General features: G+C 35.1%; 2 protein-coding genes across 7 annotated transcripts; one reads left to right on the top strand and one right to left on the bottom strand.

Moving 5' to 3' along the window:
• Window positions 1-1246: 1246 nt before the first annotated feature.
• LOC105167229 (zinc ion binding protein) lies at window positions 1247-18653 on the bottom strand. 5 transcript variants are annotated; one of them, XM_088882706.1, is made up of 8 exons: window positions 18206-18653; window positions 16505-16604; window positions 12066-12114; window positions 11595-11704; window positions 4449-4676; window positions 2710-2967; window positions 1691-2605; window positions 1247-1589 (listed from the first exon to the last, which is right to left on the bottom strand). In XM_088882706.1, exons 6-8 carry the CDS (start codon window positions 2877-2879, stop codon window positions 1487-1489), a joined length of 1188 nt encoding a protein of 395 aa, XP_088738832.1. In that variant the 5' UTR covers window positions 2880-2967; window positions 4449-4676; window positions 11595-11704; window positions 12066-12114; window positions 16505-16604; window positions 18206-18653; the 3' UTR covers window positions 1247-1486. The 5 variants fall into 5 exon arrangements, with proteins under 5 accessions (XP_088738832.1, XP_020547833.1, XP_088738818.1 ...); XM_020692174.2 differs by lacking the exon at window positions 12066-12114 and having other exon boundaries at window positions 2710-2746; window positions 2825-2967; XM_088882692.1 differs by lacking the exon at window positions 12066-12114.
• On the top strand, window positions 12189-17497 carry LOC105167221 (very-long-chain aldehyde decarbonylase CER1). 2 transcript variants are annotated; one of them, XM_011086845.3, is made up of 10 exons: window positions 12189-12313; window positions 12473-12696; window positions 12802-13034; window positions 13890-14109; window positions 15240-15615; window positions 15699-15806; window positions 15920-16120; window positions 16596-16694; window positions 16826-16999; window positions 17133-17497. In XM_011086845.3, the coding sequence occupies exons 1-10, from the start codon at window positions 12254-12256 to the stop codon at window positions 17307-17309; spliced, it is 1872 nt and encodes a 623-aa protein (XP_011085147.1). In that variant the 5' UTR covers window positions 12189-12253; the 3' UTR covers window positions 17310-17497. The 2 variants fall into 2 exon arrangements, with proteins under 2 accessions (XP_011085147.1, XP_088738787.1); XM_088882661.1 differs by having other exon boundaries at window positions 15699-15810; window positions 15924-16120.
• Window positions 18654-18746: the final 93 nt, after the last annotated feature.

Below are 18746 nucleotides of genomic sequence, written 5' to 3'. Positions count from 1 at the left end.
ATTTTAACAAAATATAAAATTTATAGGTTTCAATCCCACCATGATTATTTTCATTTAGATACCCATTAGATAATTTTTTATTCATTCTTAAGTTTGATATTATATTAATATTAAAAGTTAATTACAATTTATGCATGTATGAATTTGTAAATAATCATCAAACTAGCTGGATGGAAGGATTGAGAGCAGACATATGGATTGAGAGTAAATATATCCAACAACTCCATATTAAATAAATTTGGGTGAATTGCATAATCCCGTGTGATTTGGTGAAATAACATAAATCTCTTATGTTAATTTAATAGGTCAAAAAAGTCTTTTGCATTAGAAATAAATGGAGAGTGGCCCACGCTTACCTTTTGTGTGAGCGGACTTTATTTTTTGCCTCTTTGAGGATTAAGTATGTAGATATATTTAAATCGATTCATTTATATCCATATAAAAAACAACGAATTGATTTATATATATATATATATATTATATTTAATAATTTAAGTTATTTATTGAGGTAAAATATATTACAATAAATTATATTTATTATGAGATATATTAATTTAAATATAAAAAAAAACTAAATAGTATATAAAATTTTAAAAAATTAAAACTTTTAATTTAAAAATCCCAATACAAATTTAATATTCTAAAATTATCTTTAAATTAAGAATTCATATGAAATATAAGTTAAATATAAAAACACCTAAACAGCATGCAAAATTTTTAGAAACTAAAATTTAAAATTTAACACAATACAAATTCAATATACTAAAATTATTTTAAATTAAAAATTCATATAAAATATAAAAATCATTTATAATAATTATAGATTATTAAATAAATTAAATTATTATTAATTAAAATATATTTCAATAAAAATATATATTTTAAATTACTTAAACTTTGATCTGTTTTTTTTAACTATTGAAATCAAATGATTGATATACAAAGGTATAATGAACAATTTAGGACAAAATTTAACACCGTTAGACTTATTTAACAGAAGGAGAGAATATGCAATATTTTGAAAAATACATAATTTTTTTTGCTTATTTTTTAATGGAGGAGATGCTTAGCTAAATTTTAAAAACACGTGAGGATTTTATGCAATTTATCCAATAAATTTTAAATTAATCATATTGCCACAAAAACAAAAAAGAAAAAGGAGATAAAAAATCAATGCAATATTGATTACCATACATCGTTCAGATGAAGGTAGTCGGACAGATCATCTTACCTTCATATAACATAATTGAGCATAACAGGTATTACTTTTTCACATAATATAAACTATACATGACAACTCAATCCCTGGTATACTGTCGGTGCAACTGCGCAAGTCATTCAACATAAACACAATTAAAACCCGACAAAACGTTATTGCTAAACTATGTTGACTAAAAGACTGCCTTTAATCAGATTTCCTATCATAAACTCCATCTTCCATCTGATAAACTAAGAAATAATTGCAATACAAGCCTACAAGGTAATACTATCTTGCACTGAAAATGGGTTCTGCGTCCATAGTCGGCTGAGTTCTTCGAGTATATTTGAGTAGTAAACCTTCGGAAGAAAGTCCTGGCACTTTTAAATCCCTACAAAATGAGCACCACAGTAGCAAAGACCTGCTTGTCAGGGAAGGAGAAAAGAGTAAATGAGAGGAACAGAAAACATTGTAGAGGGTGCTGTATCTTACCTGACATATGGCTGTAGATCTTTCCATTCCCACTTTGCCCGCTCCTGAAATAATACAGAGAAACGCTCCGCAGGAGTAGACGGGAGAGATGAAACGCTAAAGGAGTACACCCAAGTATCCATCCCAAGCTTTTCTTTTAGAACTTCACCTTCTAACATGTCAAAACTAGCATGCATTCCATCGGGAACCCTCCGCATCCATTTCTCCATAAAGATTTCGATTTTCATCTTCCCCTCTTTTAGAATTTCTCTTGCTAAGTGCACACATATGCGCCTCTCGTCCAACTTCCACGTAGTACTTAGACCAACACCCTCATCCACCTTACAGCAATAGACTTGCAAGCAATGCGTTGCAATATTTCTAGGAAATCCATCTGTTTCTAGCACACCCACAACTTCATCTTCATTGAGTGCATTAATGGACCAGTCATTCAATATTACATTGTGCAAAAGCATGTTCAGAATTGCATTCATATACTTGTCATCCAAAATCCGCCAGTATCCATCTATTTCTATTGCTGAAAGGGATTGAAGACCCATTCTTAGTTCCTTGTCACTTGCCTGTAACCTGTCAACAAGATCATCCCATCTGTATAAACCTATCCTCGTCTTCTCCCTCTCTTCTGAGATGTCCATGTCTGAGCTTTCACTAAAACTGTATGGATTTTGAGAGAGAAGCAGTTTAAGTTTATCTAGTTTAGGTGCCACCTCAACAAGCTCCATGCAACCTGGTGCAACTTTAATAACCGATGCAACCACCATGTTGTTATCATCTTTGTTATTACATAAATTTGAGACTTTATCTGTGGGAGGTATGAGAAATACCGAATTGGATGTGCCCACAAATTTAACTGCATAGGTCTTGGATACTGTACAAAGAACTGCATCTTCATCAGGCTGTCCTCTTAAAGTTACTCTATAGAAAAAAGAAACAATAAGATGAAGAGAAGGCAAAAGGCAAATCAATGTAAAGGACTTGATAAATAAAACATTCTGAGATCATAAAGTTCCATAACACACCTTTGGTGCAGGATTTCCGGGAGGAACTTCTCATCAACTTCAAGAAGCAAAAGGTCATTGTGAGGGCCAAATAGAGAATGATAAGCAATAGAGATTGACGAGTTTGGTTGAAGACCTAGCACTGCTTCTGCACCTCCAGAGCAGCCAGATTGTGGATCTATTATATCCATAGCCCACGCTCCTTTACCAAGGCTCAGTGGAATATAATTACCCACGGAACTTTTACACTCTCTTTATGCTCATCCCCAATCCCAATAGCTACAAGGAAAAAGAGAAAGAGAAAATCAACAAAAGATAACAAAACCAACTTTCTATATGCATAACAAATATTCCCAGCATAAAAGTTGATGGTTTGAGAAGAATGTAACTATTCATAGTTTAAAGATTGTTACATAAAAATCAATTAGAGCTCCCAAATACACAAAATAAGATAAAAGAATGTATAACCATACTTAAAAATATGAACCAAAAAGATTAGTCGAAAACCACAAGAAATGTCTCAAAAATAGAACTGCACCCTCAAGTGCTTAACATGTCAAAGAAAACAAAATTGTCAGTGATCTTTGTTTCCGCATTGGGTTGATAACATGATCTACTCATGATATTTTAGACATGGCTATGCAATTGTAGATATGCTTTAAACCTCACACATAATATATTATTTAACAAATCAACAATATATCATAATGGCAACTCAAATAGAAAATACCTATAAGCACCTCTATCGCCCAAAAGATTCAAGTAGTATAGTTTCCTTAACACAAAAATAAAAAACTCGAATTTTACATCTTGAGTAGCCTAACACATTTCAAATTGTCCTCACATATTGCTTTGAGAAAACATTTGTCCTCACATATTACTTCAGCAAGGCAGAAACTTATTCGACATATCTTCAATTCAGTCATCTAATTTCCAGTCTGTAGGTATTCTTTTTGCCCTCAATTCCGATGCTGCATATAAGTTATGTATCAAAACTTAAAAGCAGAGCAGAATGAATGAGGTCAATGTGCCATGGCCTTGCATCAGCAGTGTTTTAGCTTCAGCATGCAGAAGGTTATCCCTCAGCTACATATTTTTGTACATGAAGATTTCCAAAGGTTAGGCAAAAAAAGGAACCATTTACAATCTTTCAGTGATGTGATTTGTTGTTTCTAATAGAGAAAGCAGTCAAATAAAAACATTCTTTCAGTGACATAATATTTCAGAAATTAATATAAGAATCAGCTTTAAACTTCTTCTTTTTCGTTTTCCCCTTTTCTGCACAGACTCCCTTAACGGACAGTCATAGTTACTACCTAACACTAAAGATAAAGACAAGTAAATAGTTCAGAAAAACTAATCAAGCAACAAATTCCATTCAAAATCTTTCAATCTAAAGAAAACTAGGTGAATGTAATAATGCCAATCCAGCACAACCAATTGACCATTAGTTATGCTATATTAGCATAGCTACTATTTTTTCAATTTATGAAAACCACTTGCGATAGAATAAGAAGAAGAGAAAGCGAAATGCAAACTCAAAATTCTCAAACCGTACTTGCAACAATAGTTCTACCAACACATGATAAACAATATTATTAAACTAAGTCACAGATGCAACTGAAACTAAACAAATCGGCAGCTACTTCAAAAGAATAAAACAACTAGGCTTCCGAATCAATCCAGGCAGAAAAAGTAAATCATACAAATCTTATAGTTTAATTAAATACAAATTCGCGATGGTTCCGATGTAAACTTACCGTCGAACGCATTCCCTCATGATTCGGATTGCTCCTCTTAGTCTAGGGTTGAAATGGCGGGAAGAAGAGAGACTCACAGTTAAGCGGCAGTTTTGGAGGGAAATGAGGAAGTCGTCACTGCTTCCAAAAAACGCCTTTCTCCATAAGTGGGGTTCTTGGAGTTGCTCTCAGTTTATCCCTTCACATTTGTTTCTTTCATGATATAAATTGGGTTGCCCAATTCTAATTCTGAAGGGCCCAATTCCCATGCGGACAAACACATATTCAAACAAGTTATTGTTGTAAATTTTATAGAATTCAAATCTATCCATTGGATATAAATCTAAAAAATAAAAGAAAATAAGAAATCGTTTCTACTACTGTATAGAGAGGACAAAAATTATGAATTGACAGCGAAAATAAATGCTCCTTCCGTACTCTATTCCAAATTTATTACCCTGCACCCATGTACTATTAGGTGAGATATTTTTTAGTTTTCCTTTTTTATTCCTCGTAAATAAATTTGAATTTTATTAGATATATAAATACATGTTTTATTAATGTAAGTTTATTATAATTTATTTTATTATTTTTAATTATATTGATCTATAGATCGAAAATTAATGTATTGGTGTAATAATTTAATTATCACTTCAATAGTCAAAAGATGAAGTGTAATTATTTCCATATATTTGTCAATTATTGTGAATTATGATATATTGCGTGAGATAATTGATTCTTTTTCTAAAAAAAAAAACAAAAAATGAAAAGAAGAACAACTACTTGAGCGGCGTATTCATCTCCAAATCCTGATGAAGAACATCAATGTGCGGTTGTCCCATTGCTGTAAATAATAGCGACACCTTGCTGCACTGTATAAACAGCTGATCCATTGGAAAAATGATGCAGGCTTTGAACCTAGTAAACCGATCTCAAAAATTATGTCCAACACATACTTTCGTTGACTCAAAAATATCCCTTTTGAGCCGGGCAAGTCAATTACCGAGAAAATATTTCAATCATATGGAAACAATCATCCAAATAGATCTTAAACTTCGTTATTGCCTTCGAGTCATTGCCAGCAATGATCAAGTCATCAACATACACAAACACATGCAATCGAGCACCATTTGCACTATAACAAACAATGAATAATCAGAGTAGGATTGTATGAAACCATACTGTTTCAAGGATGTTGTAATTTTAGAGAACCAACGACGAGGTGCTTGTTTGAGTCCATAAAGTGATTTCTTCAACTTACACACTTTATTTGTCAAGACTGTGAAAACCGGTGTAATTTCATGTATATTTTTTCATTGAGATCTCTATGCAAGAATGCATTATGCACATCCATTTGATGTAACTCCCAATGCTTAGCAGCCCCTACTGCAAGAAACATACAGACAGTTATGGTGTTTTCCCGTCAAGCAGTGGAGTGGGTGTCCAATTTATCAAGTACCTTCCCGTCGGCACACATTCCCACTAAAACTCTAAGGACAGGTTTGCTTGAAATTTCAAAGCTCGTACCACATTCAATATGTGCCTATGTTTTCTTTCGACCCTTCCATTCTGTTGGGGTGTCCGAACACAAGTTTGGTGCATAATTCCATTTTCCAAAAAGTATGACTTCAAACAAAGAAATTCACTATCATTGTCACTTCAAACAATTTTAACACGTTTCTCAAATTGTCTTGCAACCATTGCACAAGATTTTTTAATGATCTGCCATACATCAATTTTCTCAAGTAATAGATAAATCCACACTGCTTTGTAGAAATCATCAACTATAGTCAAAAAATAAATTGCTCCACATGAGGCATGAATTCTATAAGGTCCCCATATGTCATAATGAATTAACGAAAAACAATCGCCTGCTCTATTATTGTTTTCGGCAAATGTTTCTCTTGTTTGTTTTGCCTAAAACAAGCATCACATGCTATGGAGCTAAATGTTCTTTTATTGCTACTAAATAAAACACATAATTTGGTTTGAGGGATGTCCCAATTGTAAGTGCCACAAATCGCTAACATGTGTTTTCTCGATCTTATTTACTCGCGCCATTTCTGTTGCTCTTAAAAGATAATCCCCATCGCATTGCTCACCCGCTCCAATTAGCATTGAAGTACGGTCCTGTATTACACAAAGCTTGCAGAAAATGTGACGATACAGTTTAATTCTCACACCATTTGTGCAACTGAAATGAGTGTACAATTCATATCAGGGACAAATAGAACGTTATTCAAATAAATATTTTTGCAAAACGCAATGTTCTTTCCTTCACTGCTATGGTGTGCTCGCCATTTGAAAGTCCCACAGGGACACGTTGAAATCTTCCTCACACTAGTCAAGAGCTTGATATCACCAGTCATATGTTGTGATGTTCCCGTGTCTAATGTCCAATCATGATAATAAGTCTTACCAGTGAGTTTCTCTACCGCACCAGTCGTATGAAATTTCAAAAGGTTTAAGGGCGCAACCCATTGTTCATTGGTTAAATCGAGAAATGCACTTCTATCAGCTTCATTCATGTCAGTCTATGTTGTGCAATACCATTCGCTGTCTGTGTTGCATTTCATCGAGCATTACTACGCCCACGTCCAGACGTAGTTGACCCACCTCGGCCACGTCTAGGCCCTCTTCCTCCTCCTCGGGGTCTATCTTCCCACCAATCTGGATACCCGATGATTTGAAAGCACTCCTTGGCCTTGTGTCCTGTTCTTCCACACTTGTGCACGATACAACTTTGTCCTTAGTCTTCACTGCTACCGCTTTTACACTTTATCCAACTTGTGTTGCAAAGGCTACTGAATCTCCTCGTTCATCTCTGGTTCGTGCGATACTACAGTGTTTTTCTTCTTGAATAATCATAGAATACACCGTATCAAACTTGGTATTGGTTCCATGCTCAAAATATTTGATCTCACTGTCCCAAATACTGTATCATCCAAACCCATCAGAACTTGATGGATTCTTTCATCTCTTGTTTTTCCATTAGTTCCACTATTATATTGCAGTTGCACCCGCTAAAATGACATACAGGAATTGGTTCATAATTCACTAGTTCATCCCACATCATCTTAAGTCGGTCATAGTACGAAACCACTAGTTGTCCTGCTTGTTTGCAATTTGCAACATTTGCCTTCAATTGTTGAATCCGTGGTCCGTTCCCGATAGAAAACCTTTGTCATAAATCTTCCCACAAGTTTTTTACGTTTTCCATATATGTTATGGTAGAAAATAAACTCAGTTACATTGTATTAACAACTCATGCCACAAGCATGGAGTTCACAATCCACCATGCTTCAATTTCTGATGAATTCACCATTTACTAATATAAAAAGTGTAAATGCGAATTCCAATTTTGGTTGGCATACCTATATACTTTTTTATTAATTTGAAATTAATTGTACACAGGAGACAATGATGGTGAACTGAAAAGAGTTTGTTGGAAAAGCATTGATGGGTCTCACAAATTGCAGGGTCCATTGCATTTATTAAATTTAAATTTAAAAAAAAAATAACCACTAATTACTTCACCGCCCCCCTCCTAATCCAGGACAATAATTTTTTCATCACTTCCAATCCATGAATCTTAATCACTACTGTTCAATACATCGATTATAATAAACTAGTTTAAATGCCTCTATCAATTATGTTAGGCCATAGTCCCTTTCTCAACTTGCCCTACCCCCAGGGAAGGGGTGGGGTGGGGTGGGGGGCCCTGCAGCTCATCCACTACCGCCTCTATAAACAATATATTTCATACCATCTACTCCATTATCTATCTTCTTTTTCATTCGATTAAACACATATAATAAAATTTCAAAATAAACATCAATCACTAGCATATATAATATGGATAATTATATTCACATCCCTGATCTATATTTTATTTACACAAATTATTCATATTTTTTATATAATTATAAAAACTACCTCTAATAGTTAAAAAATAGAGATAGTTTGTATAATGATGCTAATATTTTTAGGGGATGATTTGTGTAAACATGCCATAGATCAAGGAATGTAAACGTAATTATCCCTATATAATATCTCAGGTCAAGTCACACGAAGAGAAGTACCCCTGAATTCATGTCTCCAGTGGGTTTCGAACATCTGTCCATAGACCACAATTGCTTACCACTTGGCCAAGTTATTATATGTATAATTTTTAAAAATAAATACATGATATAATTTTTACACTTATTAAATACAATAATGTTTATACTAATAGTTAACAAAAAATAAATGGGGCAGTAGGGTAGGTGGCGTCTAACCCTGGAAGTGGAAGAGGGAGAGCCGCAGAGACATGCGGAACTGCGAACCAACCTAATTAAAAGCGGCATGTGGGCTTCGCCATCCATCACAAAGACACAAACTAGAGCTATAGGGTACAACCACCACCCTCCCACCGACCACCAAAATATATCAATACCATTAGTTAGTGTTGCTGGTTGTAGTAATTAGGGCTCCATTGTTGCCCGAGTCCTAGGTGTTAGACACCACCTTCTGAGCCTGATGCCCTCTCATATTGATGAAAAGCATCGTTAAGTTTAATTGTATCATAGTAAGAAAAGTTTTGTGGGATGGTAAATGTAGGAGCAGTTCATATCTAAGGATATGTTTATTCTTGAACACGTCTTCCGATTCTAGTGAAACACGTGTATTAAGTGAGCTGTGAATTGGTGAATTGTAAATTTACAATAAGGACATCCAAATAGACGCAAATGATGGTCTCATTACAACACGTGTTTAACCTTGAAGTCGTGGTCCCCTTGAACTAAATTTCTTTCGATTCTAAGGTATATTAAAGCTCCACAAATAATTCATTTGTGGGGATACTTATTCTTCATACTTATACTCGTGATTTAACTCTTCGATTAACTATGTTACACTAGGCCAACTACAAATGACTTCAGTTTTATACTTAATTTATGGGATCATCGTAGAATGTGACATCATTGAGTTTTTCGATTGATTTAATTTTATACTTAATTTATATAAATATAATTTTCAAAATATATTCAGCAATTACATGGCGCAAAACATATAGTTGAGGGAGCACAAAATAAAATCAAGGGTATATGAAAGCCATAACTAGCAAGAGTGTGCAAATAAAGAGGAAAAATTAATTGAAGTTGGTTAGTTTCAACTGTGCTGATTTTGAAATGTGGTACCAAATAGAGTATACTATTGTTTTTCAAGTGTTGATTGATTGCCTAAATAAATACCAGAAGTATCAATGGGTAACACGTAGTTGTCCTGAAGGAGTAGCAGTTGTACACGGCTCAATTTGCAGGACATGTATCTGTACAAATACCTAAATGTGAATTTAAGGCACCTTAACTGTGATCAACTTCCTTATTTCTCATGTACCTTTATCCTTAATGCAAGAGAGAGAGAGCGACAATAATCTTGCGTTCTGGCGGGCTGGAGTAGAGACTAGATTAAATGAATGTTAAAATGCATATAGGGACTAACCACCCTAGAATAAGGCGTAAAATCCCAGCCACACGGCTACAAGATTTTGTATAGAGTGATTGCACAGTTGGTATGTGGATACAGAAAGACTAAGTATTGTGCTCAAGAAGTACATCCGAAATACATAGCTGAAGTAGTGGCAAGAGAGTGACATTCAAGTAATAAACCAATATATTCGTTGATTTGAATTATTGATGTATAAATCTTTGAATTTGAACATATTGAGTGATGTACAAAAAAAAAAAAAAAGAGAACAGTTACCATATGGTGTTTCCAACTAGCCAAGTATCTCGTCAATAAGACCTAGCTCAGTTTGTGAAATTGACGCCCCATGACTTTAAGAGTAATGGGTTCGAACTCAGCTATATGTGTGGGATGTTATTCTACTGTATAGTAGGTGTTGTATACTGTATTAGTAGGTTTGTTTAGATTTCACTTATTTGATATTATCGAGGGTATGATTGTTGTAATTGTCTTTGTTACGTATTGATATTTGACAAAAAGGATTGTAATTGAGTTATTTCAATTACTAATAGTTCATCAGTTCAAATAAAAAAAAAAGAAAGAAAGAAGAACTAGCCAAGTATCTTGTCTTCCCATCTATGATTGAGTAATTCAAATGTTAAGCCCTAGGTAATACATCTAGATATCTAATCACAAAAAGAATAGATAATACAAGACAAAGTAGCAAGTTAAAACGACACGACCACAGATTCATATAAAGGTCAAAGAACATCGACCAAGAAATTGAATTTCCTGCGCATATCAAATAAGTGAAGCTCGAGTACTTGTGCATTTTCCATTAGCTGCAGTACTAGAATAACTTGAAACACAAATTGAGGTTGTTCGAAATAATTTTCTTATACCATGTAATGACTGAGGTCCCTGTACGTGGTAAAATCTGGTTCGACAAATTGACTGCTCATGGGTATGGGGAATTAACTCTTCAAGCGGTGGTAGTAAATGCTATTGAGGACTCATAAAAATGCAAGATGCGTTGGGTAATGCAGTTGGGAGGAATCATAAAAATGCAATAGGTATTGGGTAGCAGATTGGATTTAATTATTGCATCTTCCATTTCATTTAATATATACACGATATGTGTACAAAGATTAGGCCATCTATTTCGTGAGGAGGAGGAGTCGTTTGGCGTCACTTTTCACCTTACTATAAATGGTGAATCTATCAGCCAAGAGGGCAGAATACATATTAACTTCATTTCATTTCATATAAATTTTAGAGTAATTTCACTAATTAATGTAAAAACCTAAAATTGTGATTAATTCACAGAAATTATCTTCATAATTTGAATATTTACACTTACAACCCATGTGGACCATATGAGATGTTTTGGTAATGGAAGCACTACAGATACACGGTGGCAGTATAATGAAAACAATACTGACAGGTATACTAATTGTGTATGATAAACATGAATGAAATATAATGATTCGAATAATAAGGATGGTTTCTATACTTTAACTAAAGTTGCGGAAGAAAGAAAGATATTAACCCGCAATGAGTGCCAAATCAAAAAGACATTTAAATGTTAATCAACCAACTCAAAGAGGGCAAATGAAAGTAAAAAAAGGCATAAAAAAGCACCTAATGCACTCGCTTATCTGTCAACTTGGCTTCCATATTGAAGAAAGAACAAAGCTGCTAATTTGATGTAAATGCACTTACAAGTGGTGATTAGACCATCATTCTGAATCCCATTCCAGCGGCAGTTGAAGCAAATAAATGCACCAATTAATGGCCTCCACCAAATCAGGACTGCAGGAGGAGGGCTGTCCCTGAAACAACAGATGAAAGATTTCTGAGTAACTTGGAGCACATGGAGTAGTATCCCTACACCTTCTAACACAGTATCAAAGAATAGGTGATAAAAATTTTAGGGTGAATTATATTGACACCCCTGAGGTTAGTTAAGTTTAAATACACAAACATTTCTTGCCTTTTGTAAAATTACAAATACATCACTTTAGGTTGTAATTGCAATTACAAGTATACCCCTTATCCAGTCACAAAAATTTACACACACTCCCTCAAGTACCTTGCACTAACACCCCTCAGGGGATATACTTGTAGTTTTGCGAAATGTAAAGGGTATTTTTGTATATAAAACCTAATCTGAAGGATGTTGACGTAATTTACCCAAAATTTTATGGTGGTCCCTGTGCATTGAGTTACAAGGCAGAACAAGCTGTATAACAGAACAAGAAACTGCCACGTGTCAGTTAGGTGTAGAATCAACTGTGCTGAATCTGGATATTTATACTTTATATATACTAGAATGCTCCTCAATTTGGAGATTGTGCAGCAGTTAGCAAGTGGAACAACCAATGGCTTCTAAACCAGGAATTCTCACTGATTGGCCATGGACATGGCTTGGGAGCTTCAAGGTTTTTGTCTTCTCTTCCTCAAGCATTTCTTTCTCCTAATACCAGAAAGATATAGCTCCTTTTGATTCTATCATTAGTCATGCAACAGAAACTTAGGGGCAAAAAAGCAGCTAAGTGTTCTAATTGCATTACATATTTTGATTTCATTTTTTGTTACAGTATGTGGTATTGGCTCCCTGGGTAATACACTCGACATACTCATACATGGTGAAGGATAAAAGTGAGAGGGATTTTTCTCAGTTTGTCATATTCCCTTTCTTACTATCAAGAATGCTGCACAACCAAATATGGATTTCGCTCTCTCGCTACCGAACGGCAAAGGGGAATAACAGGATCGTCGACAAGAACATTGAATTCGAGCAAGTTGATAGAGAAAGGAACTGGTAGCTTCTACTCTCTCCCTCAACATGTACTCTCCTTCCCCCCCCCCCCTCACTTTCTGTGGGAAAAGTAGTCGATTCTAATTTAAGTATGAAAACGGTTTGCAGGGATGACCAGATTATATTCAATGGGATTTTGTTCTACGTGGGGCAGAAGTATATCACACAGGCTCATCATATGCCCTGGTGGAGGACAGATGGGGTGATTTTGACTATTTTGCTGCATGCAGGTCCAGTGGAGTTTCTCTACTACTGGCTCCATAGGGCGTTGCACCACCATTTCCTCTACTCCCGCTACCATTCCCACCACCACTCCTCCATCGTCACTGAACCCATTACATGTAAGCAATCATGTTTCCGTACCAGCATCATGAAATTACTCAGGAATATACTTATATAGGCACCGTTGAGGTTTAGACATATTAAAAAGGAAGTACTTAGGTGAAAAATTACATTGCACTCATAAATTCATAGTCATATTTTATATTACAGATTCCCCTGATGGAAAAACTAGAATACAGAACATTGTTTTTCCAAAGTGGAGGCATTATTTAGTAATATGCCTAAACAACAGAAGGTGTTAGTGTAATTATCGTAATTACTAATGATGAACGCCTTAGCTCAAAGTTCTAAATAATGGTATCTGTAGACTCATGTTGGTCAGTGAGCTATATCTTTCTTGTATGTTGAATAGTGATTTGAATTGTCCCCAGCCGGCCTAAAAGGTTCTCAATAACAAACATTCTTTAACTCTGTTAGAGTGTCAAATACTCATTTGGTTTACATGTTAAAGTCCTTCTGTAATTCCAAGTCTTTGCTATTCGGAACAAATGCACAAGTTCTCAAATCATGGTTGATCTGGATCTATTTAAACATGTAATTTAAGTTACAGCAATTACAAACATAAACCCCGTTACCCTTTGAGGCCTTGACTAAATTATCTTTACAAAAGGTTTCACTTTGTACATGACTTTATTTATTTTGCTATCCTTGCAGCTGATTTTTCCAGAATAAATGCACACATCATTGAGGCCCGAAAACTATTGATGTATAAGCAATTATTGTCATTGTTGCAAAATGCCTCTCATAAATCACAAAATCTTGAAATTCTTCAGCACAGTAAACACTGAAACCACTCACAGCATAGAATCACTAACATGTATCATTGAATTAACCTATTTTTCCTTTTGTGGCAGCCGTAATTCATCCATTTGGGGAGCATATAGCATACTTTATGCTCTTTGCAATACCACTGCTTACAACTTTGTGGACGGGAACTGCTTCCCTGCTTTCGTTTGCTGGTTATATCACTTACATTGATTTCATGAACAACATGGGCCACTGCAACTTTGAGCATATTCCTAAATGGCTCTTCTCCATATTTCCTCCGCTCAAGTACCTCATGTACACACCTTCGTGAGTATCTTAACCCCCTGACTTATGGTCACCATTTCAAGTTGGTACAAATTCTACTATTTATCACAGGCAATGATTTATTATTTCCTTAACTCAGTTCACTATCTTAATTTTGTTTGATAATGGAGGAAGTCCCATGTGGTTATTTGTTTGGTCATTATTAATTTTGAACGAGGATTAACAACTTTTTACTATAACTTGGCCCCCCATGGTCCAAAAAATGTCTCTTGTCACACAGTCTTGAGTCCCCATCTTCTGCCAATGGCAACCAAACCCAACTGCTTTTCGATATAATTGTTTTCTAGGCAATTAATTCCTGCCAATAAGATGGTCCCTCCTTTTGGTTATAATTAGTAGGAGAAACATGATCTCTCATTACTTCATGCCAGACAAACTCCTATGAGAATTCAGATATCCATGATTCTAGATTTCTAATTAATATTTGATGAACCTGACCAGTGTGTTAATGAACATCTACAAAAACACTCTAGACAAATTTCATTAGATCACATTTGTATGGTCATCACAGGTCAAATAGAGTTTGCCAAGACTAATCTCTTTTACATTTCGGTCCATGAACTATAGACAACCTCGACATGTGGATTCTAAATTTCCTTGTCATTCTATGTTCCTTCTTTCTAAGGGGTGACACGAAAAGACATACAGCTATCATGTTGTATAAAAAAACATTACCCTCCAATGACAATAGTCCGGTAATTGAGGACCACCGATCATTGGAGCGGTGAAGTATTGGTGGATCTCCGGGACAACAGCAAGTAAGAAAAGATAGCAGCATAAATGTTACAATTACATAAAATCTGAAAGCAAACTTGAAAATGAACTTCAAGAGAAGGGTCAATATATGAGCACATGTCAGTCTGGAGGTTGGTCCCAAGCTTATTTATTTCAGACCTACCACGTGAATAACAAATTATTATAGAAACTACAACCAGGGCATAATTACACACTCTTGATATGTTCAGCAGAAAATAAAAACTAGTGAGCTAAGAAGTGAATTAATCAACGGATAACAAGAGAAATAGCATGTACACCGGCTGCAACTGAAATAACTTGCTTGATGTTTTCTTTATGTATTTGAATGCAGCTAACACTTTATTCCCTGATAACAGGTACCACTCACTGCACCACACTCAGTTCCGTACCAATTACTCACTTTTCATGCCATTCTACGATTACATCTATGGTACCATGGACAAATCATCAGATGCATTATACGAAAGTTCACTCCTTAGAAAGGAGGAGGCGCCTGATGTTGTGCATCTAACTCATCTAACAACGCCAGAATCAATATATCATCTCCGTTTGGGATTCGCATACTTGGCTTCTGAGCCTCACAAATCGAAGTGGTACTTGTGGTTAATGTGGCCTGTGACATTTTGGTCGATGATGGTCACTTGGATATACGGGCGCACGTTTATTGTTGAGAGAAACATCTTCAAACACCTAAAATTGCAAACATGGGCTGTCCCCAAATACAGCATTCAAGTAAAGATTACAAGGATTGGTTTCATTATCTGGTAACATGTATAAAATAAAGCATATCTGACATCAATTTCACGTTCTTGCAGTACTACATGCAATGGCAGAGAGAGTCAATAAACAATTTGATTGAGGATGCTATACTAGAAGCTGAGGAGAAGGGCGTTAAGGTTTTGAGCCTGGGTCTACTGAATCAGGCAAGTGAAAAAGCTGTACAAGCTACTTGTCCTTTTCCAAGAATAATGATTTTCAGTTTTGCGTCAACCCAAAAATGCATCTATTTATTTCTGTACTCGTACATGTGATTCAGGAAGAGGGACTTAATAGAAATGGTGAACTTTTCTTGAGAAGGCAACCTCAGCTGAAAGTGAAGTTGGTAGATGGAAGTAGTTTAGCGGTTGCTATTGTGCTGAATAGCATTCCTAAGGGTACAACTCAAGTGGTCCTTCGAGGGAATCTGACAAAGGTTGCTTACTCCATTGCCCTTGCCTTATGCAAAGGGGGAATCCAGGTATGTATGCTTATAGAACTGTCATAGCCATCACAGCCATTAGTTTAATAAAATTATTACGACATCTTTAATTGGGTACTTTGAGGAAATTATAGGATAAAACGGCAATCATTTTGCAATTTACCCGCATATGCTTAACTCAGGTGTTACTCTGTAAATTGAGTACTATTATCTGAGCTTAGCATTCATCAAATATTTTTTTAGTGCTCTAAACATTATCTTTAGATATTTGATAAATTATTAGTTCCTAAAATTTGGAGTTGGCAACACTCAAAAGTCAATAATCGATGACAGAACTGTATTAGAAGTGGATCAAAGAACAACAATTTTATGAAAGAAGACTGCAATGGGAAAAATCCCAGTATGACTGAACAATTAGCTTACCTAAAACGAGGGAGTGAATGCACTTACAATGTGATTGCATAACATTCTCTCTGATGCTTTGGCCGTGTTTGGTCTTTGTAATTGCAAATAGGTATTCACACTGCACGAGAATGAGTATAAGAAACTCAAAGAAAAGCTTAGCTGTGATGCTGGAAATAATTTGGTCCTCTCTAAACACAATCTGTCAAAGGTTAGCATTCTTCTCCAACTTCTTAACTTCATGGTCAACAGATCATATCATTGGGTACCCACAGGCAAAGTAGTTTTCTTTTCCTATCGTGATAGTGGAATTATGCTGACAACAAACTGTTACTCCTTTAGACATGGTTAGTCGGAGATGGACTAAGGGAAGATGAACAACTCAAGGCATCAAAAGGAACAGTTTTCATTCCGTTCTCTCAGTTTCCTCCAAAGAAAATGCGCAAAGATTGTTTATACAACAACACACCAGCAATGTTGGCTCCCAAGCATCTTGAAAATGTTGACTCTTGTGAGGTTAGGGATGAAAATGTTCAAATTTTAGCAAACACACATCATGTGATCTCAAATGTAGTAATCTTGAGAAATCTTCTTTTCTGTCGTTCTCCAATTCATTGGCAAATTTCTAACACAAGTTTCTTTCTGACAGAACTGGTTGCCAAGAAGAGTAATGAGCGCATGGCGCATAGCAGGTATTCTGCATGGCATTGAAGAATGGAACGTGCACGAGTGTGGAAACATGATGTTTGATATTGAAAAGATCTGGCAAGCCAGCCTTGAGCATGGATTCCGTCCATTAACAGTTTCCGCGGAAAAGGCAAACTAGACAATATTTTATTTCAGATGATATTTCTGGAATCTGCCTATATCTTCAAGGAAGTAATATGGTATGCTGCATTTTGAGAACCGAGTTTGAGTGCTTGTCTAGTCCAATGTTAAGCCCATGAAACAAAGTTAACAAACCGATGGTTTTCGCCAGTGATTCAATAATATATGTGATGGAAGAGTTGTCAACTTCTGAAGGTGATCTATTACTTGTGGCCAAGCATTGTTTACTTATCAAGCTTCGTCATGTTGACAAACTTTGTGGTCATCAATTACGCTTATCACCGTAACACATTACTATCTTCAAAGTTTTAGAAAACGAAAATTTGATAGTATAAACTAAAATGTCAACAATTATACGTTTCAATTGTTTTAATTTCATTCATGCTACCTCAAGATTAAGGACATACATTCGCCATAGAAAGAAACACAAATTTCATACTAACAATATGAAACAAATAGGGAAAAATGCAAACAACTCCTTGTGATATCACAAATGAGCAAATTATCCCCTTATGAAAAAATAAATAGTGATTTTCCTCCCTTTATTTTTTAAAATACAACAATTTACCCCCCCTATGATTTTTAAAATAAAGCAATTTACCTCCCAGTATAAGGCTTTATTTTAATAAAGTACAAGGGTATGAGGAGGTAAATTGCTTTATTTTAAAAAGTACAAGGGGTTAAATTGCTATATTTTTTTCATAGGGGGAAATATGCTAATTTTCAATATCGCATTGACTAAATTGTTATTCACCCGAAACAAATATCACATGTTTTTAGAAATCAAGCACACACATCGTCTACACGAATCACCAGTATATATCCAGAAAAAACACATATAGTACAATTCTGAATCAAGAAAACTGCATTAATGCCACGAAAATCTTCAGTTACCTGGTAATCGAATTCAACCAAGCCCGCTTGATGTTTGTAGTTCACTTGCCCAAATCATAAAATGGCAACATATTCCAAGAATTCTGTACACCTACCTTAAGTGGGTAGATCAAAAACTGCAATGAACAAAACCAGGATTACTAAACGTAAATCAGCATTTAATCTCATGCAATTCCAGTCGAAATCAGATAAACATAGTCCTCAAAGTAATTCGCATGAAACCCTATATAGATGATTAACCAAAAAACAAAAAAAACAGGATTAGCAGGAAGTCTTTCAATGTAAATCAAGAGGCAGCAATCAGAAGAAGTGATCGAATCAGTGGCGGAGTTTCAAGAAAAAGAATGATCGGGCCCAGGAATGGCAATTGAATCCAATTTACAAGCCCGTCGGCCCGAAATGGAAACTTTTCTTCTTTCTATGCAATAACAAATGCTTGAATAATTATTGTCTTTAATATAAGTAAGCTCGATTTTTTAATCTAAAAGAAAATTGTATTTTTAATAAAATAAAATAATAATTTTGGATAATTAAAATTTAA

Source organism: Sesamum indicum, linkage group LG1 (assembly GCF_026168435.1).
Source record: "Sesamum indicum cultivar Baizhima isolate 11 linkage group LG1, ASM2616843v1, whole genome shotgun sequence".
NCBI lineage: Eukaryota > Viridiplantae > Streptophyta > Magnoliopsida > Lamiales > Pedaliaceae > Sesamum > Sesamum indicum.
This window is presented reverse-complemented; position numbering and strand designations above follow the sequence as displayed.